General features: G+C 42.6%; 1 protein-coding gene across 1 annotated transcript in view; it reads right to left on the bottom strand.

Annotated features, from left to right (window-relative positions):
• Nucleotides 1-292: 292 nt before the first annotated feature.
• Nucleotides 293-24387, bottom strand: part of LOC122064271 (GDP-mannose transporter GONST1-like) — a 40351-nt gene continuing 16256 nt past the window's right edge. Inside the window, exons 7-8 of the mRNA XM_042627982.1 lie at nucleotides 507-661; nucleotides 293-395 (exon numbers count right to left, since the gene is read on the bottom strand). Of these exons, the coding sequence (XP_042483916.1) occupies nucleotides 368-395; nucleotides 507-661 (183 nt within the window). The 3' untranslated portion in view covers nucleotides 293-367. The remainder of the gene's footprint in view (nucleotides 396-506; nucleotides 662-24387) is intronic.

The following is a 24387-nucleotide window of genomic DNA, read 5'->3' as shown; positions in this document are numbered from 1 at the left end:
AAAAAAAAAAAAAAAGTCAGGCTAAAATAATTTTTATTAGTCTTTTAAGAGGAAAAGACCAATAGTGTAAAGAATATAACTAACATTCTAGAGTAGTTGAAAAGTGAAATAAATTTCCTTCATATATCTTTCTAAAAAAATGAAAAAATCGAAGAATTAATTTGAAATTTTTGGTTACTATATTTTGTAAAGTCATGCTTATTGTCATATTATTTGGGAATTTAAGTATCCATTTTATATTAAAAACATATTTAATCCAATCAAACGGAGAGCCTATACGAGGTAAAGTAATGGGGAAAAAACTATAATTACTTGGTCATGTCCAATAACTTCAAATGAAGAAAATTACTAATGCTGCAACAAATTTTCATAGCCCATACAGATTTCCTTCTCTGCTGTTATGAAGATGCAAAGAAGAATCATAAGGTCATAATCATCCTAGATTTGAAAAAGAAGATTGTAAGATCATCAAGCATCTAAAAGCAGGGGGGTGAAAAAAAACTCACATGTTCGAGAGATAATCCACTTCGTTGAACAAGAAAACAAGCAGAATTGCCAGAGGCAATGATAGAATGTTATTGAGAAAGACCATTGAAAATTCATTCAACTTTCCAGATTTCGTGACTTGGTTTGCTGTATCCATGACCCTCCGTAGTGTTAGCTGCATAAGACCAAAATATCCATAAGAGTAAATTAGATTGAAGATATACTGACACAAGACAAAAAACTGACAAACCAACAGATTATGACCTTCAAATAAAAAACTGCCTAGTGTAAAACACAACGAAATTAAACTTTCAGATCTTTCAAGGAAAATCCAGGGTCACATCAGTACGCGTTACAGCGTCCTAAATAAATGGTCATATCATTTTTACATTAGATTCTAGAGCCAAAAACTGCTGGAAGTGTTTAGATAAGCAACCTCCTGGAGAACAGAATCTTTTTCCAGGACATGTTTTTGCCATTTGCATCATCAGATTGGCCTGAACATCATTTCCACGTCAGGTTGGTACATGCTAATAAATTAACTACGTTTATCTGAGGACAAGGCACAGTACACACTCCTCATTTCATTTTTTTGTGGGTAGCCCCCGGGATTGGCTGCCATCTTTCTTTCCCTTCTGTACTGCAGTTGCTGTAAGAGACAAAAACAAACTCAGCTCTCTCTCTCTCTCTCTCTCTCTCTCTCTCTCTCTCTCTCTCTCTTTGTAATATGGGTAAAAGAGTTAATTAGTCATTAAGGGTATTCTTGTACTTGTACCCATTCTAGAACATTCTCTTCTAGCTCCTTCCATCTGGATCTGATCACTCCTCCTTACTGGGGCATCCCAAGGCCTCCTTCGAACATGGCCATACCACCTTAAATGACATTCTCAGAGCTTTTTTTGAATTGGGGCAACTCCCAAATCAGCTCTAACCCGGTCATTCTTTACTTTCTCTCCTAGTTTGCCGCACATCCATCTCAACATCTCATATCTGCAACACTCAACATATCTATGTTACGCTTCTTGACTACCCAACATTCCACCCTGTACATCATAGCCAATCTTACGACAGTCCTATAGACATTCCTTTAAACTTTAGAAGAATACGTTGATCCCACCATGGTTTAAGGTCCTCACTATTTTTTTACCTTTTTGAATTAGCGAGTCAAGATGACAGGCGATAAACAAAAACAACAATATCTTGTCGAGATCTCAGTTCAAGTTTCGAGTTCAGTTCGACTCAATCGAACCATGCTCAAACCCCATATGTTTTATACCGACTCTGTATCGCTTGTCTCTCCTCATAAGTAAACAAACTTTCCAAAACCAAGGTTTTTGTTGCTTATCTTTGCAAAATCTCACATGAACCTGCATCAACATCAACATCAATATCAACACCAACATTAATCCTTGGAGAGACTAAAGTGCCAACATCAACTATTGGAGCTCCATTTCTTCTCAAGAACAATTTTAGGTAAAAAGCTTTGCTACAAGGTGAATTCCTAATACTTACATTTGATCCCGATGGCACCCAAACAATTTTGGGTTGGCTCAAGAATTCGAGGACGAATTTCTTTTAAACAAGGGGAGCATGATCCAAGCCCGGCCAACAATAATGCATGCCCGGCCTGAAATCTCCCTCAAGGGGTTGCTTAAACTCAAGGATTGGGAGAGTACTTGCTTTTGTAGGAGAAACCAATCTCAGACAGAATAACCTATGTCCAGTAATTTGGGGATAGCTCTCGGCTCCGATATCTGTTAGGGATGATTCAAATTGGTCTTAAAGACAAAAGGCGGGGCTGCAAAGTTTGTGAAATAGAAATTGTTGAGATTCTATGTAGAAAAGAATTTAAAATGACTGTCAAGTTACTAGACTTACACGGTATGAAACTGGAAATGTCAATAGCCTCATAGGTTCAACTCTTCTAGGCTGGATCATTTTGGGAGGTTGTGACTTCAACTCTTCCAGGTTGAAGGCTCAGCTCTTCTAGGTTGATTGAAACCCCAATCTCTTCAAGGATGGGTGAAACTCAACTTGGTTTCATATGAGGAACTCTTCAAGGTTCACAATAAGAAGCTTGGAGCAACTTTGAGAATTCTAGATTAAAAATTATCTATTTTTTTTACAACTCAAAATTTGTCTTCTATATATAGGACTACAACCTTTAACCTAGGAGACTACAACCATCTCTTAGACTTCTAAGTTGTGACATGGACCAATCACAAAATACATTGGAAAATAAAACTTAATAGAAAACTAGTTGAGTTGTTAAAGTCTCCCATGCCTTGATGCAAGCTTCAAGGTTAAATCATGGCATATGTGAGATTTTTACACTTTCCAAGTCTAGCTTTAATGCCAAAGCTGATCTCACAAGTTGAGGAGTCAAAGGAGTTGAGGTTGAAATCCACTGAGGTTGTGAAGAGTTCAAACCCCAAAAGTTCCTAAGATATTTCAACCGACGTTTCAATTGAGTTTCTACGAATGAGATTAAAGATTTACATTGCATAATAAAGACTAAGAAATGTTAATCATGGGCTTTCTTTGCATTATGGATCAAGCCTAAGTGCTAGGCCTTGAGTTGGACTTCTTTATGATGTTGGCCGGGCCTGTATCATCTTTTTTATTTTTTATTTTTTAGAATAAAAAATTCATAAAAAGGGGAAAGGATATACGAGGAGAATCAACAAAAAAGAACTAAAATATAAAAAAAGAAAACCCACTCCTCAATGAGAGGAGAAAAATGGATGCAAAAGGGAGAGGAGAAAAACCCAAGGACCACAATATACATGTTCCTTGGGGAATCTACACAACAAAAAGAGACCATAACAAGCTTACTCTTGATATCAAAGGAGATCAAGTACCAACTTGCTGGAAAGGTATGGAGTTGAAGGACCATTTTCTGAGATTTACCAAATATGTCGATAGCAGCACCAAATGCTACCTAACCTAAAGGGTCATAGGGAGATTTACCAGAAAATGACATATCCACCCAAATCCGTTCCCTCTCGAATCGAAGAATCCTTTTATTTCTTGGCCAACATTTTTCCAGGAGCCCTTTCAAATAAAAGAAAAAAAGGGCAAGCAAAAAAGAGATGATCCATATCTTCCTGAGATCCCAATGGAAAAAGTAAGGAGAGATTGGATCTATCGGTGAATGAGAAAAGACTACATTGGATGTCAATTGGAGAGGGCCCGCCAGGAAATGTAACTGTGACGAGGGATATGTCACTTGGACCACACAAACTTGCGCCAAAGGAGACAAGGGGCCACGAGAAATCTCCCTTTCTCTCCATCTCTTGCAATCTCTCCTCTTTCTTGAGTTTTCCCTCTTGCAGGTTTGAGAGTCTCTCCCTCGTTAATTCATCATGGTATTAGAGTGGACTTCACCTGGCTCCTTGATCATAGTATGAAGCTTGCGATGTCCCTTTCTATCATGCCTGTAATTTTCTTCTGAAGCCTATGAACATATCTGTGATGTTTTGCGACTAAAGCCTTCGAGCTGAGGAATGGAGACCAAATCTACATCAATGGATGGTAGTAGAGTTGAAAATCAATGTCAAAATATAGTAAACTCCAGAAGTTACAATCTTGTGTTGATGATCATCACAGTGAAACTTAATGGAAGAAATTATCTTGAGTGGGCTCAATCCACTAAGATGTTTATTGAGAGTAGAAGGTTGATGGGCTATATCAATGGCAAAGTGAAATTTAGCAAAAGGAAAGGGATTCAATATATGATGAGCGGGAGAGTCTTAATCTCACAGTGATGGGATGGTTACTTCATTCCATGGATAATACTATCAGCTGAATTATTTGTTCATGAGGACAGGGAAGGAAATTTGGGAGTCGGTCAAGAAAACTTATTCCCAAAGGCATGACAATGCTTGGATTTATCATCTTCAACAAGAACAGGTGATTATGGATCCATATGGGAGGTATATTGAAGACTATTTCAGCCATCCCACACAGAAGTTGTAGGATTTGGATCACCATCAACCTCTCTGGATCTCTCCATGGATCTGGAGGTACTCAAAAAAAAAGGAGCAACAACGTGTAATTTGGGGGGGGGGGGGGGGGGGGGCCCCAAGAGGTCCAACCCAGGTGGATGTGGGCCCACTTAAAAGTAAATATGATGATGAATAGAATCAAGTGGCAATCCTGTAAATAAAACAGAATTTTCGATTCATTAAATGTACCTTAAAGTGATAAGGATATGGAAGGGTTTATGCATTATTGACTAGGGGTAGTCAATAAAGCAATTACTGGGCATGGGTAAGTAGTAAATAAAGGTGGAATGGAAGGGGCATTAATAAGGAGGTAAAACAAAAGAGGGACTTTTACACAAAAGAACAAATACTAAAGGACAAGAGTCGAGGGGTTTGAGGGGTACAATGGGAATTGCAAGGAATAAACACAAAGACCAAGAATCGTGGGATAGAGAGGGTTGTCTTCAACCTTGTAAGTTTCAGCCATGGGGGAGGCAGAGAACCAGCACTACGATAGGAGGAACTCCCTCACCTTTGGCCTGCTGGCCTTGAGATTCCACGTGTAGGCTCCTACTCCAAAGCCCTACCGTATGCATGCTTTAATAGGTCCAATAATCAGCAACCCAGGGAGACTTAACCCTCTGGAACCAGACCTGGGCGGTACCTGTAGTTGTCCTAGCTGCAGGTTTTACTTCTCTCAACAGGGATGGTATTATGGCAAGAATCTCTAAGGGTTTGGTCGCCCAGGGAAGGGCTACCTTCGACTCAAAGCTCGGAACCAATCGGTAACATTCACAGGTTCAGCAAGCTTTCCTTTTGTGACTGATGTTACTGTCCAGAAACAGAGGATGGGAGAACAAACCAGAAACGAGGAAAGAAGAGAAGTAAAGAGGAGATAACGAGGTAGAGAGGTCGCAGGGAAGAGAGGAAGAAGAAGAAGAAGAGGAGGAGGGAGAGAAGAAGACAGCCACACAAAGGGGGGGGGGAGTTTCACAATCACCTTTTTTTTTTTCTTCATTAAACAACTGTTTAATTCCTTGGTTACACGCATTACTTGGACTAAATCAAAATAAAATCTCAAATGGAAAATCCTTACTACTTTCTAAACTAAAGTCTAGTAAAATAGAAACAAAATAAAACTCAACTGAAAATTTCTACTTACCTAATAGCTGCCCTAAAATAACCTAAAATAAAAGAAAATAAATATTCTCAAATAAAATAAAATCTTAGCATATTCTAATATTCTTGAATCCCAAATTAGTAACTTGAAGCCCAAACTGGATCTAGGTCTTGGTCCGGGTTCTGGAGCAGGCTTGGGTCGATCCATCGGAGTGCTGCTGCATCAACGTGTGTTCGAATTCCTTTTAGGTCTTCCCTCTGCCTTTGAGTTGTAGTGTGTTCAAGTTCTTGCCAAGGACAATCTTTCGACACTTGGGAGTGTCTATAGTTATATTAGAGGGGAGGCTTCTTGGGCCTCCATGTCCAAATGGGATGGAGAAGACAAGTCTGCCTTAGCAGCTGGTTATAACGGTATATAACTAGGAACTTTTCAGAACAGAGTTCAACATTGTCACTTCGCAGAGAAAAGAACTGCTTGAAGTGCAGCCATTGTGGAAAATGAAGGCACACCAAAGATCATTACTGGACTCTTTATCCACACTGAAACCAGCCAAATTTCAAGAACTGCAAATGTGGTTTCTATCGAGGGGGAGCCTCTGCTCAGTGATGGTGGTGCTTCTATTAACCCCTGTGGTCGGGCTATCCAAGAGTTGTCTAATTAGCTGTCGTCTTTGAAAGCCTTTCTGGAGAAACCAGATAGTAGCACCATCTCAGGTTTTACAACCCATGCATCGGCTAATCATTCCCAATTTGTTCCTTCTGGCTCTTGGGCTATAGATTTAGGAGCCATTAACCATATGACAGGTAAACATGAGGGGTTTTCTTCATAAATTACTGTTTCTTGGGTGGTTAAACTTGCCGATGAATCCATTTCTCAGTTTACCGAGAAGGGTAATTATCATTTATCCTCATCGTTTCCTCTTCCATTTGTTATTTATGTTCCGTCTTTTCCTGCAAATTTATTTTCTGTCAGCCAGTTTACCAAGCATCATAACTGTAGCCTAACCTTTTTCCCATCTTATTGTATCTTTCAGAACCTGACGACGGGAAAGAGGATAGGTAGTGGGTGTGAGCAGGGTGGCCTCTACATCCTTGAATAACCCTCTTCCACTACTTGCTTGAGTAAAGGGGTACATAAACCTGATGCTCAGGTATTGTTATGGCATAGACGCCTAGGTCATATGTTTGTTTGTCCTCTTTGTTTGTTATTCCCCAAGTTGCTTGAGTTTGTCAAAGGTTCTCAATTGCCTGGTGAAACGTGTCAGTTGTCCAAGCATTGTAAAACTAGCTATCCTTTTAAGCATGAATAAACTGATTCTATCTTTCAGTTAATGCATTCTGATGTCTTGGGCCCTTTCCCGATGACTTCTCTTTTTGGGTATCATCATTTCATTTTATTTGTTGATGATTTTTCTCGCACCACATTGATGCAGTTAGGAGTGGGAAACTTTGGAAATAATTTAATGGTTTGATTTGCTTTCCTTAATTGTTAGTGTAGGGTGTGGTCAAGTTAGTAGGAAGATTGGATTTTTATTTCAGTTACTATCTAGGTTAGTTTCCATTTTTAATTAGCTTCCAACATTATGCTTTTATTTTTCTTTATATAGCCATGTAATGGAGAAGAATTTAGATTTTGGAGAATTAAAACTTGATTGAGAATTTTGGGTGTGAACCATGGTTGCCAAGTCCCTCTTCCTCCCTCTCTGAAATCTTCTCTTATTTTCTCTAATATTTTCCCTATTTCTTTGCTGATTACTTCCCAAACCTGAGAATACCCTGTTCTGGGCGGTACTTCCAGCCCTAATATTCAAGATCGATCTCCCTGGATACCCCTCAGATGAACCTGAGATTTAGGGCGTGAGAACCTCTATCCTATGCGACCTGAACCCTAGCACTTCAGCCCCAAAGATCTTTCCAGTCGTGAGGAACAAGACTTGCAACAAAGCTGAACCAAAACCTGCCGCTAGTTCTGAGTTGTAGGTGCCATAGCTCCTCTTTGTGAGTTATTCTGTGGCCCCTACCTGCTAGATTCAAGAGAGCATTAGGTGCTCAGCCTTCGCCTGAAGTTTCATGATCATCCAACAAGGTTTGATGAAGTTCTCTCCGTCAAAGCTTACTGGCCCACCTCATTGGCTCTGGTTTCTATTGGGAAGAAGAAAACAAGTTCTTCTTTTGCTTTAATAGAATTAATCCCTGTTATTACAACTAAGCCCCTATTTTCCCTAGTTGTGACATTATTCCCATTCTCTTTGTAATCCCAGAAAACCCCTCCTCTTCTAATTTTCTATATTAGTTTGTCCCTATTATTTATTTCCCTCTCTTTTAGTGCTTGGGTTGTTTCTGAAATTACAAGATTGCCACTCAACCATTAAGCTGAGTTAATGTCATTCTTGTGGGCCCTAAGCAGTCCGATTTCAATCTTTGGAACCCGGATCAGCATCAAGTGTCAAGTGGTATCAGAGCAAATTTTCCTGCAATTTCCTAGCCATGGCAGGTCATGTCATAAATGCTGAGCTACAAAAATTGTATTGTGAATTAGCTGAGGGTCAACGGGTACTGCGTGCGAATCAATAGAATATTGATGCTAGGCATGAGAGGACTGAAGCCAAGTTTGACAAGTTTATGGAAGAGATTACTTTTATGAAGAGGTTCGACAAGCGAGCTAAAGAAGGATCCTCTACACTACCTCCTTAGTTCAATACCTTACGGATCTAAGATACACCTCATAGGCAACAACGTGATTCAGTTATACCCCAAGATGTTACTCGGTAATTTTCGGTGGTGAAAAGGGACCTGAAGAATTCCTTGACTAGCTTACCAAAGTGGAGAGAATTTTTGCTTATAAATCTCTTCCGAACGAAAAGAAGTGTGAACTCATCCTCACCAAGTTTATTGGGTATGCATGTTCATGGTGGGATGATGTACTGCATGCAAGGTTTGTCAAAAGACTTGGACCCATAACCAATTGGAAGGTCATAAAGCAGATCATGACTGAGAAATTTGATCCTTTTAATTATGAGAAGGTGACATTCGATAAATTGCTTAATTTGCAACAAGGTAACAAGGATGTGGATACCTACACCCTCGAATTCCACAAACTATCTTCAAGGTGTCGACTTCAAGAAACAAACCAGCAACAGGTGATACGATATATTAGTGAGCTAAGTATTGAGATCCAACTTGAATTGGCTAACACTGATTTCAGGTCAGTTGATGTGGCAACAACTCATGTCAAGACACCTGAAGAGAAGTCCATTTATTGGAAGAGTATGCTCAAGGCTCCTTTAGTTTATAGACCTCCACCATGTATGGAGGAAAATAAGCCTGAAGCTTGCAGAGTTGAAGAAAAGATGTCAGAGTGCAACAAGGATAGTGATTGGGTGAAGAACATCAGATGCCATAGTTGTGGCAAGAAGTGTCACTACTCCAACAAGTGTCCCAATAGGACTCATTCTGTGAATGCAAGAGAGAAGCAATCGACAGAGAAGAGTGATGATGTTGATCTTGCTTTATATCCTTACCCCTCGATGAAGATGATATTGACGATGATGATGATGATGATGATGATGATGAGGATGTAGAAGCTCATTCCAATAGTCTTACATCCTTTCCAAACAGATTAGCTGACAAGGCTCCTCTCTTCAGACAAAAGGGTACTCTCCCACACGGTTTTGATCCTACTGATATTCATACAGCTGTTGATACTGCGGGCCCCAAGGATTAAAGTATCGGTATCGATCGCCGTATCGGTCGGCCAAAATTAAGATACGTATCGGAGGGTATCATATCATATCGGAGATATGCTAAGATACGCTAAAGATACGCATATAAATGGATATGAAGCACCTTTTTAAATACTTTTGCATAAAATTTTTATTAAAAAAAGCTATTGATAACACGTATTATGTATAAACATTAAATTGAGGGTATCGCACTAAAAATTCAAAGTTTGTAGTTGTCCCATAAATGTAAAATCCTTGTTCCCAACCTTGATTTCTACTTTAGTTAGAGAGAAATATGGTTGGCAGCAACTTTGGAACAAAAACCCCTAAAAAATCGTGTTTTTTGAAAAATACCCATCTTGGCCATTATATGACCGTAATGCACTGTATCGGTACATACCGATACTTACCAATACTCACCGATACGTACTAATACTCACCGATATGTACTGATCGATACATACCAATACTCATCGATACGTACCAATACATATCAAAACGTATATTTCACCTCTATTTTATATTTTTCATAAAGTATCAGTACGTATCGATGGTGTATCGGTGTATATTGGTATGTATCGTAGCATATATATCGATACGAAAAGATTTTAAAAATTTAAATTTCATGTATCGTATCGGTCGGCTAAATTTAAGATACGTATCAGAGGGTATCATATCAATATCGGAGATACTTTAAACCATGATTGCGGCAGAAGCAAACTAAATCTCTGCTGAATTTGTTCGAGCACACAACCTTCCACAGAAGTAACTTTTCAAGAAGATTCACGTGCAAGGTTTTGGACCCACAGCTTGAGAAGAGGCCATTGTAGTTCAAGTATATCTATAGTTTTGGACCATTACAATACTATGTTTCTTGCTTGGTCACCCCATTAGCGCACTGACATTCTTCTAGGGCAACCTTGGCAACGACATGCAGGCATTCTCTATGATGGTGGATGGAACACCATCATGGTGAAGCAAGGAGGTCATACGTATTTAATGATGCCACATGCATTATCAAACATGCCACGTCGTCGACTGACTCCTGCTCCAGTGACATGTCAATCTACTCTCCCTCCTCTTGGAGTTATGTTTCCGTTATCTGCTTTGAGATATGTGCCACCTCATCGGCAAATGATGTACAAAGGTATCTTGGGAGCACGACCTAACTCGACGGAGTCGATTTCTTTTAAGACTAGGAGAGTTAATGCAGTTAGGCGTGGGAAACTTTGGAAGTAATTTAGTAGTTTGATTTTCTTTCCTTAATTGTTAGTGTAGGGTGTGGTAAAGTTAGTAGGAAGATTGGATTTTTATTTCAGTTGCTATCTAGGTTAGTTTCCATTTTTAATTAGCTTACAATTTTATGCTTTTATTTTTCTTTTTATATAGCCATGTAATGGAGAAGAATTTAGATTTTGGAGAATTAAAACTTGATTGAGAATTTTGGGTGTGAACCATAGTTGCCAATTCCCTCTTCCTCCCTCTCTGAAATCTTCTCTTCTCTGAAATGTTCTATTCTCTAATATTTTCCCTATTACTTTGTTGATTACTTCCCAAACTTGAGGATACCCTGTTTTGGGCGGTACTTCCAACCCTAGTACTGGAGATCGATCTCCTTGGATACCCCTCAGATGAACCTGAGATTTAGGCATGAGAACCTCTATCCTATGCGACGCGACATGAACCCTAGCACTTCAGCCCCAAAGATCTTTCCAGTCGTGAGGAACAAGACTAGCAACAAAGCTAAACCAAAACCTACTGCTAGTTCTGAGTTGCAGGTGCCATAGCTCCTCTTTGTGAGTTGTTCTGCGGCCCCTACCTGCTGGATTCAAGAGAGCATTGGGTGCTCAGCCTTCACTTGAAATTTCATGATTAGCTAACAAGGTTTGGTGAAGTTCTCTCCGTCAAAGCATGCTAGCCTACCGCCTTGGCTCTGGTTTCTATCGGGAAGAAGAAAACAAGTTCTTTTGCTTTAATAGAATTAATCCATGTTATTACAACTAAGCCCCTATGTTCCCTAGTTGTGACATATTATTCCCCTTCTCTTTGTAATCCCAGAAAACCCCTCCTCTTCTAATTTTCTATTTCAGTTTGTCCCTATTATTTATTTCCCCCTCTTTTAGTGCTTGGGTTGTTTCTAAAATTACAAGATTGCCACTTAACCATTAAGTTGAGTTATTTTGTCATTCTTGTGGGCCCTAAGCGATCCGATTTCAGTCTTTGGAACCCGGATCGGCATCACACATGGGTGTACTCATATTACACATGGGTGAATCCTATTACTCATATGTTAAATAAATATTAACAGTTCATATGCAAACCAATGTAAGATATTCATCAAGAAAACAAATCAATAAAGTGACTAAACTAAGTTCATATTCATCAATCATTAATCATCAATCATCATAACATATTAACATATAATATAAATACGTAATTATGAAACAAAATTATAAATATAAAGAAAAGAAGACATAAAAAATACAAGTATTTATTATACTTACCTCTATGATGCCAAAGTGAGTGCCTAAGCCCTAAGGTCATCCACTATATTTCTACTCCTGTCAAAGAAGAATAAAGCTCTTCTACTCCTGTCAAAGAAGAATGAAGCTCACAGCTGTCGAAGCAAAATGGTCGCTTAGATCAGTGGTTCTTTCTTGTTCCTTGATTCCTTCTCAAAACCCTCTCTTAAAACCCTTAACAAAATCCAAACCTTGTTTGTGAATCGTGTTTTTGTTTTGTTTATTTTTGGTGGAGTAAAGTTGATCCCATACATCTCAAGTGTTAACAAAACCATACACCTACCAATAAAAAATCAATATTTGGAATATTCATCAAGTAATTTTAAAATATGTTTAAAAAAAAAAAAAAAAAAACCCCTATAAGGCACCACTTCACGTAAGGCGGGGCACTGCCTTATCATCTCTAGACCTCATCAGCGCCAAGGCGCTAGTAAGGCGACTCCTTAGCAGCGCGTTAAATACTATGGGCAGGAGAATATAAAAAAGGCAGCCTAAATCGTTTCTTTGATGAACATAGGGTAGAAATTCATTTTCTTGTATTGGAACACCTCAACAAAATGGTGTATCTGAGAGAAAGAATCATCACCTTCTTGAGGTTAACCGATCTTTAATTTTGGGGATGGATGTTCTTAACACATATTGGAGAGATGTCCTAACAGTTGCTATAAGATAAACTGAATGCCTACTGCTATTCTTGCTGAGAAATACTCTTATAACTCCTTAACCCTTCAAATAATTATTCTCTTTACCTCCCAAAGTGTTTTGTTGCATGGCCTTTGTTAATATGTTGGATACTCACCATGACAAATTAGGTCCTCAATAGGTGAAGTGTGTTTTTCTTGGATATTCTCCCTCTCAAAAGGGATATAGATGTTATTGTCCATCCTTAAGAAAAACGCATGTGTCCAAAGATGTCACTTTCTTTGAAGATCTAAATTTCTTTTCTCCAAAAGGAAAATCTGTCCCATCTCCCTCCATTGGAGATTCACCTCTTCCAGTTTTGGTTGATTCCTTCATGTCATCTCCCTCAGATTCATCTGTTGTTCGTTCTACAGATCCTCCATCTATCCAGGTATATACTCAGCGATGATGTGTTGCAGATACCTTGTTGTCCCTGCTGCTATGAGTGATCACCATCCTCTCTCTTTGTTATCGGGTGTTGCTCCCATCCTCTCTTCTAATGACTCCCTATTGTAGTAAAAAAAAAAAAGGGTAAGAACTCATCATCCAATTGCGCATTTTGTTTCTTATGAAGCTCTATCCTCTTCCTTGAAAAGTCTTCTTACAATTTTTTCCATAGTTTTTAAGGTGCTGGTAAGGCAGTGCTCCGCCTTATGTGAAGTAGTGCCTTATGGGGTTTTTTTTTTTTTTTTAAACACATTTTAAAATTACTTGATGAAGATTCCAAGTATAGATTTTTTATTGGTAGGTGTATGATTTTGTTAACACTTGAGATGTATGGGATCAACTTTACTCCACCAAAAATAACCAAAACAAACAAAACAAAAACACAATTCACAAACAGCGTTTGGATTTTGTCAAGGGTTTAAAAAAGGGCTTTGAGAAAGAATCAAGGAACAAGGAAAAACCACTGATCCAGGCGACCATTTTGCTCCGGCAACAGTAAGCTTCATTCTTCTTTGACGGGAGTAGAAATATAGTGGATGACCTTAGGGCTTAGGCACTCATTTTGGCATCATAGAAATAAGTATAATAAATACTTGTATTTTTTATGTCTTCTTTTCTTTATATTTATAATTTTATTTCATAATTATGTATTTATATTATATGTTAATATGATTGATGATTGATGATTGATGAAGATGAACTTAAATTATTCACTTAATTGATTTGTTTTCTTGATGAATATCTTACATTGGTATGAATATGAACCTTAATATTTATTTAACATATGAGTAATAGGATTCAACTAGAATTTGAGCCAAATAGATTAGTTTTATAAAAAAATTACACAGGAACGCTTTAGTCGATAAGGTGACGCTTTATGCCCGCCTTATCGCTAAGGCGCTCCGAAAGATGCTCAAACGCCTCCGTCGCGTTACCGCCTTAAAAACTATGATTTCTTCTTGATGCGGCCAAACTAATTGCCCAGTCAGGTAAGAACACGTGGTATCCAAGGGAAAGACATGTGCCGCTCACCTGATAGAGGCCGCAAGGATTCTAACCACGTAAACCACGTGAAGAGAATATTCCCCACGAAGGGAATAGGACGTATCCGAGTAGGACTCAGAAAGGAAAAAAGGCGGACCCGAGGGGGACTCCCAAAAGGAAACACCCTAAACCCCAAGCACTATAAGAGAGAGCCGGAGAGGAGGGGAGAGGAGAGAGGTAAGTAAATAGACCCACACCAGTACTCCTGTCAAAAACTGTTCGTCTCTAACTTGGGCGTTGGAGGACTAATCCTGGAGATACCTCCGGGCCTCTGCCTTCTGTGCTTATGCAGGATTACCTCATACAGATTTTTGGCAACAACAGATTGGCGCAGTCTATGGGAACGACAGTAATAGTGGGGAAAACCTACAATCATAAGAAAACAAGAGCAACGCCGAGCATAAACATGGACAAGGAGGAACCATCAGGAGGGCTCCCTTCCTTGACGGAAATCGGCGAAGAACGGGGAAACGATGATCGGGAAGGTTCCACGGGGAACCAACGTTCTGCCGGATATTCGGTGCGCGGAGAAGGTAATCCTCCACCCCCTCCTAGGGCGCAGGAACATGTGACAAGGGAGCAGTTCGAAGCCCTTCAAGAGAAGTATGACCGAATGGCCGAGACAATGAAAGAGTTCTCCAAAGCCTTCTCTCATAAGACCGGTGGAGCAGCACGAGGCTCCCATGTCCAGCTAAAGCGACAGCAAGACGAGGACCAGAGTAACTCAGGATCGATAAGATCCGGCTGGAATCCTCGAAACAGAGCAATGAGGGAAAGCCGCGCACCCAAAGAAAGAGCGCGCAGCGTCACGGGAGCCAGGCATGAAGAACCGCGCCAAGTGGACAAACAGTTACGTGACTCAAGGTTAAAGCAGATGATCCTAGACCTGAAGGACGAGATCCGGAAGGTAGCAAAAAACCAGAAGGGAACTCGCGAGCCAGACTTCACCATTGACATTGCTCTAGTTGATGAAGTCATGAAGGACTCGCTCCTGATTGATTTTTGTTTGCCCAAATATGATACCGATGACGGGTCTGGAGACCCCATCGATCATCTAGAAGGCTTAAGGTTGTGATGCAGTTCTACCGAGTCTCGGAAAACATCATGTGTCGAGCCCTGCCTTTGACGTTCAGAAGAGCAGCAAGGTTATGGTATAACCGCTTGTCGACGAAATCGATCCACAGCTTCAGCGATTTGAGTTACTTCTTCGTGAAGGAATTCTCTAGTAGCTAATCCCTGACCAACATAAAACAACATGAAGGAGAGTCGCTGTGAAACTACATGAAGCGCTTCCAGCAAGAGAAGATCACGATCAGAGGTCTGGACCCGAAAGAAGAGTTCACGGCCCTGCTGGGAGGCGTCAAGGATAAAGAGCTAAAAAGGTCTTTGGAGAAGCTTACACCAAGGAACCTAGCCGAGTTGAGGGCTTGGTTTGATAAGTACATCCAGATAGAAAAAACCCTTCAAGCCGATGAAGAAGCTGAAGAGAAGACGGGGAGGAAAAGGATCTCAAGAGGCGACGACAAACCTTCTGAAGAGGGCAAAAGACGAAAGTCCGAACGTGGTCGGGCACCCAATCCACTGATGAAGTTAGAGAAATACGCGCCCCTGAACTGGAAAAGAACGGATGTGCTAATGCAGATAAAGGACTCCCCAGATGCCAGAGCCATGAAGTGGCTAGGGAAGATGGGACGACACCTTGAGAAATGCAATATGGACAAATATTTCCACTTCCACAAGGACCACGGCCACGACACTGAAGATTGTTGGCACTTGAAGGGGAAAATAGAAGGAATGATCCGAAGAGGGTATCTAGGCCGATTCGTAGACCGCGAAGAGGATGCCAATGACAATAATGACCGCAGAGACAACCGCCAAAGAGACGGTAGAGGCCACCATAAAAGGAGGCGGCCAGCCCGTAAAGGCAATCAGGAACGGTAAAGGGATCGGACACCCGAGGAAGCCGACCATCACCTTCGGGAAGATCATAAAAGCCCAACTAGGGTTATAGCGACAATCTGTCGAGGCCTAGCCACTGGAGAAAGTTCAACCTTGGCCAAGAAAGCAAAGCCTATGCACAAAGCGCGTATGTGGCTGAATGGTCGCACAAAAAGGCGAAGACAGGGACGGTTATTTCCTTCTCGGATGGCGACCTGGAAGGGGTGCACATGCCACACGACGATGCCCTAGTAATCTCCTTGACCATAGCCGATTGCAGAGTAAAAAGGATCTTGGTGGATAACGGCAGTTCAGCTGATATCCTGTTCCTTGAAGCATTCCAGAAGATGGGCCTGGACGAGAGAAAGATGAAGAAGGTTGAACACCCGTTGCAAGGATTCTTCGACGCCACAGTCAAAGTTGAGGGATCGGTTAAGTTGCCAGTAAGGGCTGGCACCGGAGACCGCCAGGTAACAGTCATGATCAACTTCCTAGTAGTAGGCATTACCTCGGCTTTCCTACCCTTACCTGCGAAGTCGAAGCCCTATGACAATCCGTGCTCGGAGTTGATTGTCGTTAAATCAACCAAAAAAAAATAACGCCACCTCGGCCCTCCTTCAGGCCGTGCTGCCACCTCGGCCATCATCAGGCCGTGTTGTAAACTTAGAATCTTCTCAGGCCGTGCTACTACCTCGGCCCTCAATTAGGCCGTGCTGCCACCTCAGCCCTCAATTAGGCCGTGCTGCCACCTCGGCCCTCATCAGGCCTCACCTCGGCACCATCAGGCCGTGCTCTCACCTCGGCCATCATCAGGCCATATTGTCACCTCGGCCCTCTTCAGGCCGTGCTGTAATCTCAGCATCTCATCAGGCCGTGCTATCACCTCGGCCATCTTCAGGCCGTGCTGTAATCTCAGCATCTCCTCAGGTCTTGCTACTACCTCAGCCCTCCATCAGGCCGTGCTATAAGTCATAGTCTAGACCAACCTGTCACCTCAGCTCGGCACAGTCAGTGATGATATTAAAAAGGCACGAAGGAATCTAAAAGAAAGGCGTTTCCTTCATCGAAGAAGGCCGAAGGCATAAATTATAAGGGGGACGGAAGGCCCAAGTTCAAAAGATACACAAGAGACCCGAAGGTCACTACCTCGGTTGGGAGCTCAGACAAAGGCCGAGCAGACCTGACCGAAGGTCACCACCTCGGTTGGGGGCTTAGGCTTAGGCCGAGTAGACCTCACCGAAGGTCACCACAGTTGGGGGCTCAGGAAAAGGCCGAGCGTACCTGACCGAAGGTCCTTACTTCGGTCGGGAGCTCAGGAAAAGGCCGAGCAGACCTAATCAAAGGTCTTTACCTCGGTTGGGAGTTCAAGCAAAGGCTGAGCAGACCTGTCCGAAGGTCACCACCTCGGTTGGGAGCTCTGGGCTAAGGCCGAGCTGACCTGACCAATGGTCAACACCTCGGTTGGGGGCTCTGGGCTAAGCCCGAGCAAACCTTACCAAAGGTCCTTACCTCGGTTGGGAGCTCAGGCTAAGGCCGAGCAGACCTGACCGAAGGTCACCACGGTTGGGGGCTCAGACTAAAGCCGAGCAGACTTGTCCATAGGTCACCACCTCAATTGGGGGCTCTGGGCTAAGGCCGAGCTGACTTGACCCATTGTCAACACCTCGGTTGGGGGCTCAGGCAAAGGCCGAGCGTACTTGACCGAAGGTCTTTACTTCGATCGAGAGCTCAGGCAAAGGCCGAGCGGACCTAACCAAAGGCCCTTACCTTGGTTGGGAACTCAGGCAAAGGCCGAACAAACCTGTCCGAAAGTCACCACCTTAGTTGGGGGCCTCTGAGCTAAGGCCGAGTTGACCTGACCCATGGTCAACACCTCGGTTGGGGGCTCGGGCTAAGGCCGAGCTGACCTGACCTAACTCACCACCTCGGTTGGGTTCTCCGGCTAAGGCCGAGCTGACCTGACCGAAGGTCCTTACTTCGGCGGGAGCTCCGGCAAAGGCCGAGTTGACCTAATCGAAGGTACTTACCTCGGTTGGGAGCTCAGGCAAAGGCCGAGTAGACCTGTCCGAAGGTCACCACCTCGGTTGGGGGCTCCGGCTAAGGCCGAGCTGACCTGACTGAAGGTTCTTACCTCGATTGGGGGCTCAGGCTAAAGCCGAGTAGACCTGATCGAAGGACACCACCTCAGTTGGGAGCTCCGGCTAAGGCCGAGTTGACCTGACCAAAGGTCACAACATCGGTAAGGGGCTCAGGCAAAGGTCGAGCTGACCTGACCGAAAATCCTTACCTAGGTTGGGTGTTCAGGCAAAGGCCGAGCAGACCTGACTGAAGGTCTTTACCTCGGTTGGGGGCTCCGGCTAAGGCCGAGCTGACCTGACCTAAGGTCCTTACTTCGGTCAGAGGCTTAGACCATAGCCGAGTGGACCTGACCGAAGGTCCTTACCTCGGTTGGGAGCTTAGGCAAAGGCCGAGCGGACTTGACCGAAGGTCACCTCGGTTGGGAGCTCAGGCAAATGCCGAGCAGACCTGACACAAGGTCACCACCTCGGTTGGGAGCTCCGGCAAAGGTCGAGCTAACCTGACCAAAGGTTACAACCTCGGTAGGGGCTCAGGCCAAGGCCGAGCTGATTTGACCGAAGGTCCTTACCTCGGTTGAGGGCTCTGGCTAAGGCCGAGCAGACCTGACCGAAGGTCCTTGCCTTGGTTGGGTGTTCAGGCAAAGGCCGAGCGTACCTGACCGAAGGTCCTTACTTCGGTCGGGAGGTCAGGCTAAGGCAGAGCAAACTTGACCGAAGGTCACCACGGTTGGGAGCTCAGACTAAGGCCGAGTAGACCTGTCCGAAGGCCACCACCTCAGTTGGGGGCTCAGGCAAAGGCCGAGCTGAATTGACCCACTGTCAACACCTCGGTTGGGGGCTCAGGCAAAGGCCGAGCGTACCTAACCGAAGGTCCTTACTTCGGTCGGGAGCTCAAGCAAAGGCCAAGCGGACCTAATCGAAGGTCCTTACCTTAGTTGGGAGCTCAGGCAAAGGCCGAGCAGACCTGTCCGAAGGTCACCACCTCGGTTGGGGGCTCCGGCTAAGGCCGAGCTGACTTGACCGAAGGTCCTTACCTCGATTGGGAGCTCAGGCTAAGGCCGAGCAGACCTGATCGAAGGACACCACCTCAGTTGGGAGCTCCGGCTAAGGCCGAGTTGACCTAACCAAAGGTTACAACATTGGTAAGGGGCTCAGGCAAAGGTTGAGCTGACCTGACCGAAAATCCTTACCTAGGTTGGGTGTTCAGGCAAAGGCCGAGCAGACCTGACTGAAGGTCTTTACCTCGGTTGGGGGCTCTGGCCAAGACCGAGCTGACCTGACCTAAGGTCCTTACTTCGGTCAGGGGCTCAGACCATGGCCGAGTGGACCTGACCGAAGGTCCTTACCTCGGTTGGGAGCTCAGGCAAAGGCCGAGCGGACTTAACCGAAGGTCCTTACCTTGGTTGGGAGCTCAGGCAAATGCCGAGCAGACCTGACACAAGGTCACCACCTCCATAGGGGGCTCAAGCAAAGGCCGAGCTGACCTGACTGAAGGTCCTTACCTCGGTTGGGCTCTCTGGCTAAGGCCGAGCTGACCTTACCAAAGGTCCTTAGCTCGGTTGGGTGCTCAAGTAAAGGCCGAGCTGACCTGACAGAAGGTCCTTACCTCGATTGGGGGCTTCAGCTATGCTGAGATGTCCTGACCGAAGGTCATAACCCCAGTTTTGGGCTCTGGCTAAGGCCGAGCAGACCTGATCGAAGGACACCGCCTCGGTTAGGAGCTCCAGCTAAGGCCGAGCTGACCTTATCGAAGGTCACAACCTCGATAGGGGGCTCTGGATAAGGCCGAGCTGACCTTACTGATGGTCCTTACCTCGGTTGGGTGCTCAGGCGAAGGCCGAGCTGACTTGACCGAAGGTCCTTACCTCGGTTGGGGGCTTCGGCTATACCGAGCTGACCTGACCGAAGGTCATAACCTCGATTGGGGGCTCGGACTAAGGCCAAGCAAACCTGACCAAAGGACACCACCTCGATTGGGGCCTCAAGCTAAGGCCGAGCTGACCTGACCGAAGGTCCTTACCTCGGTTGGGGGCTTCGGCTATGCCGAGCTGACCTGACCGAATGTCATAACCTCGGTTGGGGGCTCGGGCTAAGGCCGAGCAGACCTAACCGAAGGACACCACCTCAATTGGGGGCTCATGCTAAGGCCGAGCTGACCTGACCGAAGGTCCTTACCTCGGTTGGGGCCTTCGGCTATGCCGAGCTGACCTGACCGAAGGTCAACACCTCGGTTGGGGGCTCGGGCTAAGGCCAAGCAAACCTGACTGAATATCACCACCTCGGTTGGGGGCTCCGACTAAGGTCGAGCAAACCTGACCGAAGGTCCTTACCTCAGTTGGGGGCTCAAGTAAGGGCTGAGTGGGCTTGACCGAAGGTCTTGGTCACGGGTGACACGAAAGCCGAGGCCGAAAGAATATGGCCTAAGGGACACATGAATGGGAAAGAAAATGACGAAAGATATGATTACTCCCATAGGAAGAGCCTCCTAGTGGAAGTAAGGGGGCTGATGATACGGCCAAACTAATTGCCCAGTCAGGTAAAAACACGTGGTATCCAAGGGAAGGACATGTGCCGCTCACCTGATAGAGGCCGTAAGGATTCTAACCACGTGAAGAGAATATTCCCCACGAAGGGGATAGGACATATCCGAGTAGGACTCAAAAAGGGGAAAAGGCGGACCTAAGGGGGAATCCCAAAAGGAAACCCTAAACTCCAAGCACTATAAGAGAGAGCCGGAGAGGAGGGGAGAGGTAAGTAAATAGACCCACACCATTACTCCTGTAAAAAACTGTTCTGCCGATCTCTAACTTAGGCGTTGGAGGACTAATCCCAGAGATACCTCTGGGCCTCTGCTTTCTGTGCTTGTGCAGGATCAGTTCATACGGATTTTCGACAGCGTTTGGATTTTGTCAAGGGTTTTAAGAAAGAACTTTGAGAAAGAATCAAGGAACAAGGAAGAACCAATGATCCAGGCGGCCATTTTGCTCCGCCAACGGTAAGCTTCATTCTTCTTTGACAGGAGTAGAAATATAGTGGATGACCTTAGGGCTTAGGCACTCATTTTGCATCATAGAAATAAATATAATAAATACTTGTATTTTTTGTCTTCTTTTCTTAATATTTTTAATTTTATTTCATAATTATGTATTTATATTATTTGTTAATATGATTGATGATTGATGATTGATGAAGATGAACTTAGTTTATTCACTTTATTGATTTTTTTTCTTGATGAATATCTTACATTGGTATGAATATGAACCTTTAATATTTATTTAACATATGAGTAATAGGATTCAACTAGAATTTAAGCCAAATAGATTGGTTTTATAAAAAAATTACACAGGAATGCTTTAGTCAATAAGGCGACGCTTTATGCTCGCCTTATCGCTAAGGAGTTCCGAAAGACCCTCAAACGCCTCCGTCGCCTTACCTCCTTAAAAACTATGATTTCTTCTTCTATTAAAATTCCACCTAATGTTTTGTAACTCACTGTTACTCGGCCAAACATTTAATATGTAGTCAATTATCTAGACTCATTGTGTCCATCATTATGATGCTGTGCTTCGGGTCCTTCATTATTAGAAGCAATCTTTAGGGAAGGGGTTGTTCGCCAATCACAGTTACCATGATGTTCATGGGTACTGTGATGAGATTGGGCTGGTGCTTATGATGATCATCGGTCTACCTTTGGCTACTGTATGTTTATTGGAGGGAGGGGGGTTAACCTTGTAACTTGGAAGCATAAAAAGCAATCGGTAGTTGCTCAATCATCTGCTGAAGTTGAGTATTGCTTGATGGCCTATGACACTTTTGAGTTAATGTGGCTCCAATCTCTATTACCTGATCTTGGCATCATTATCTCTTCTCTAATGCCTCTTCATTGCAACAATCAAGCTCACAAGATTGCAGAAAATCCAATGTTTCATGAGAGGACAAAGCACATAGAGGTAGATTTCCATTTTTGTTCATGAGAATATTAGTTCACGAGTGATCTCTACGCATTTTGTTCCATCCAATGATCAACTTGCAGACATTTTCACCAAAGCTACTGGTGTTGCACACTTTCACTTGATCATTGGAAAGCTTTGATTTGTACACTCCAGCTTGAGGGGGAGTGTTGGTGTTATTAGCTGTATAATTATCAAAGTGACGAGGTGCCTTAGCTTGGACTTGTGCCTTGGTCACCTAGGCGACGCCTTGTCATTTTCCCCTTGTTTTTTGACCATCCTCCATCACCTTCCCACCTTGATAACAACGATTAGCTGGGCGTACTTGATATATATTTCCTGAAACTTTTGCAATGTATATAATGGACATTTTCATCTTTTCACATGTATTAGGGTTTCTGTATATGAATGTATAAATAGGAGAGGTGGAGTCTAATTTTGACATAATCATACCTCTCTCTCTCTCTCTCTCTCTCTCTCTCTCTCTTCTCCCTTCTCTTGCAAGTTTGACTTTTAAGAGTCTCTCTCTCCTTATTTCATCACTATCGTACAGAAACTTTTTTCGATAAACTGTCTCACTCGTTGAGCAATGCATAGAAGATCCAAAAGATGAATTGATCAAGGAAGCCCTTGACGATGAAGACCCTTAAGAGTAGTCCATGATCGGAACCGAAGATGAACTTATCAAAGATCCAATTGAAGAGAAATAAGAAATAATCTCTCGTCAAGATCCCCACAGAAGTTGGAAGTTTAGATTATGTTCTTCCCTAGCAATTCTTTGACAACAAAATTTTGACAGTCAAATATTGTTTGTCTTGTTCATGAGCATTGGATGATCAAATCAAGGCGGTTGATAACGGATGCCAATCAAGTGGTGATGATTCTATTCTTCTACAATAGTCAAGAAAAGTTTTTTCCAACACCAAAGGAATTGATGTGGTTACATTAGACATTATCTCGTATGGAGGTCTATGGACAAGTTTAAGGAGGCTTACAAGGTGCTGGTGGCAATCCAATGGGCTGAAATTAACCTTTGGGTAGTTATATTATAGGTTGGGCCTTTATTGTTTTGGTTTTCATTGTAATGGGCCTAATTTATGACCACATAAAGTGGGGGTGAAGTTAGCATACGGTATTAGTAGTTAAATGTTTGAGTTAGATTATGATACTTAATAGTTTTCAATAGTTCTGTTTTGAGTTTGTTTACTTTATTGAGTATGTATGAGTGATTAGGAATCCTTTAATCCTTTAATCCTTTTATGAGTCAATTTAGGCATTTCATAAGGTCTTTATACATGCATTACATCTGATATTTGAGATCTTCAAGAGTTTTGGTGTTGTTGATTACCTCTTCTCTTCTACTATTCTTCTTCGTACTTGTTATTTATTTCTACACCAGATGGAACCCTTATTTCTGGTTCAATTTTCAGATTACTAGATTTGGCCATCTTCCTTATTAGTTTTGGTTCATCCAATTTTTGTCCCTGTTGTGTCCTATTGATTCTACATAGATCTTGGTATAATTGTAGTTCTTGTATCTAGAATCTTTTCTAGAACCCTGAACTGCATTGAAGTTACTAAGATATGATTGTCTTTTGTTCTTTCAAATAATTATTCCATCCGGTTGCCAACTTACATCACTATTAGGAAAAACGCATTTAAAACTCCATTTTAAACGCATTTCTGTTTTTTACTGATTAAAACATATTTTACCGTATGCTTCCGAAAGATACTTAAAAAAACAGCAAACTTCAAGCATTCCCATTCTAAACACATTTAAAACACGTTCCATTTTTATGGCCTTTTTTTAATACTTGATTTTTTAACATGATGTCTACTTAATTGACCATACATCTCTCTCTCAAACTCTGATTGACTTGATTCTTTCACCAACTTGAAGCTAACGCAATGGATTATATTTCTCATGATATTACCTTTAACTGAAATTCAATTCATGGACCCCAAAATTGAGCTATAAACTGATGTATTTTCTGAAAAATATTTCTAAAGTGATGACTCCTAACTCTAACTGAACATATATCACTTCGACAGTGTGTTGACTATATTGACAACAATGAACAATGAAAGATAACCTACAGGGGGGGTGAATAGGTTATGCTAGTGAATTTAAACATTTTCGATTAATGGTTCCCAAAAGTGATTGTAAATTAAAAACTGCGGAATAATAAAATAGACACAATCACACAACACCAAGGTTTATAGTGGTTCGACTCAATCAGAGTCTAGTCCATTCCCTAAAAGTTCCACTTGTAAGGTATTCCACTAGCTCTTCCTTTTCAATACAATAGGTAGGGAGGAAACACCTTTACAACTCTTTTTCCAGGATAAGAGAATCCTTTACAAAATCTCCTTTACAGGTAGAGAGAGACCTTTATAATATTTTTCACGGATAA

This window comes from Macadamia integrifolia, unplaced genomic scaffold (assembly GCF_013358625.1).
Source record: "Macadamia integrifolia cultivar HAES 741 unplaced genomic scaffold, SCU_Mint_v3 scaffold1594, whole genome shotgun sequence".
Lineage (NCBI taxonomy): Eukaryota > Viridiplantae > Streptophyta > Magnoliopsida > Proteales > Proteaceae > Macadamia > Macadamia integrifolia.
The sequence above is the reverse complement of the archived record's forward strand: the minus strand, read 5'-3'. Positions and strand labels throughout refer to the sequence as shown.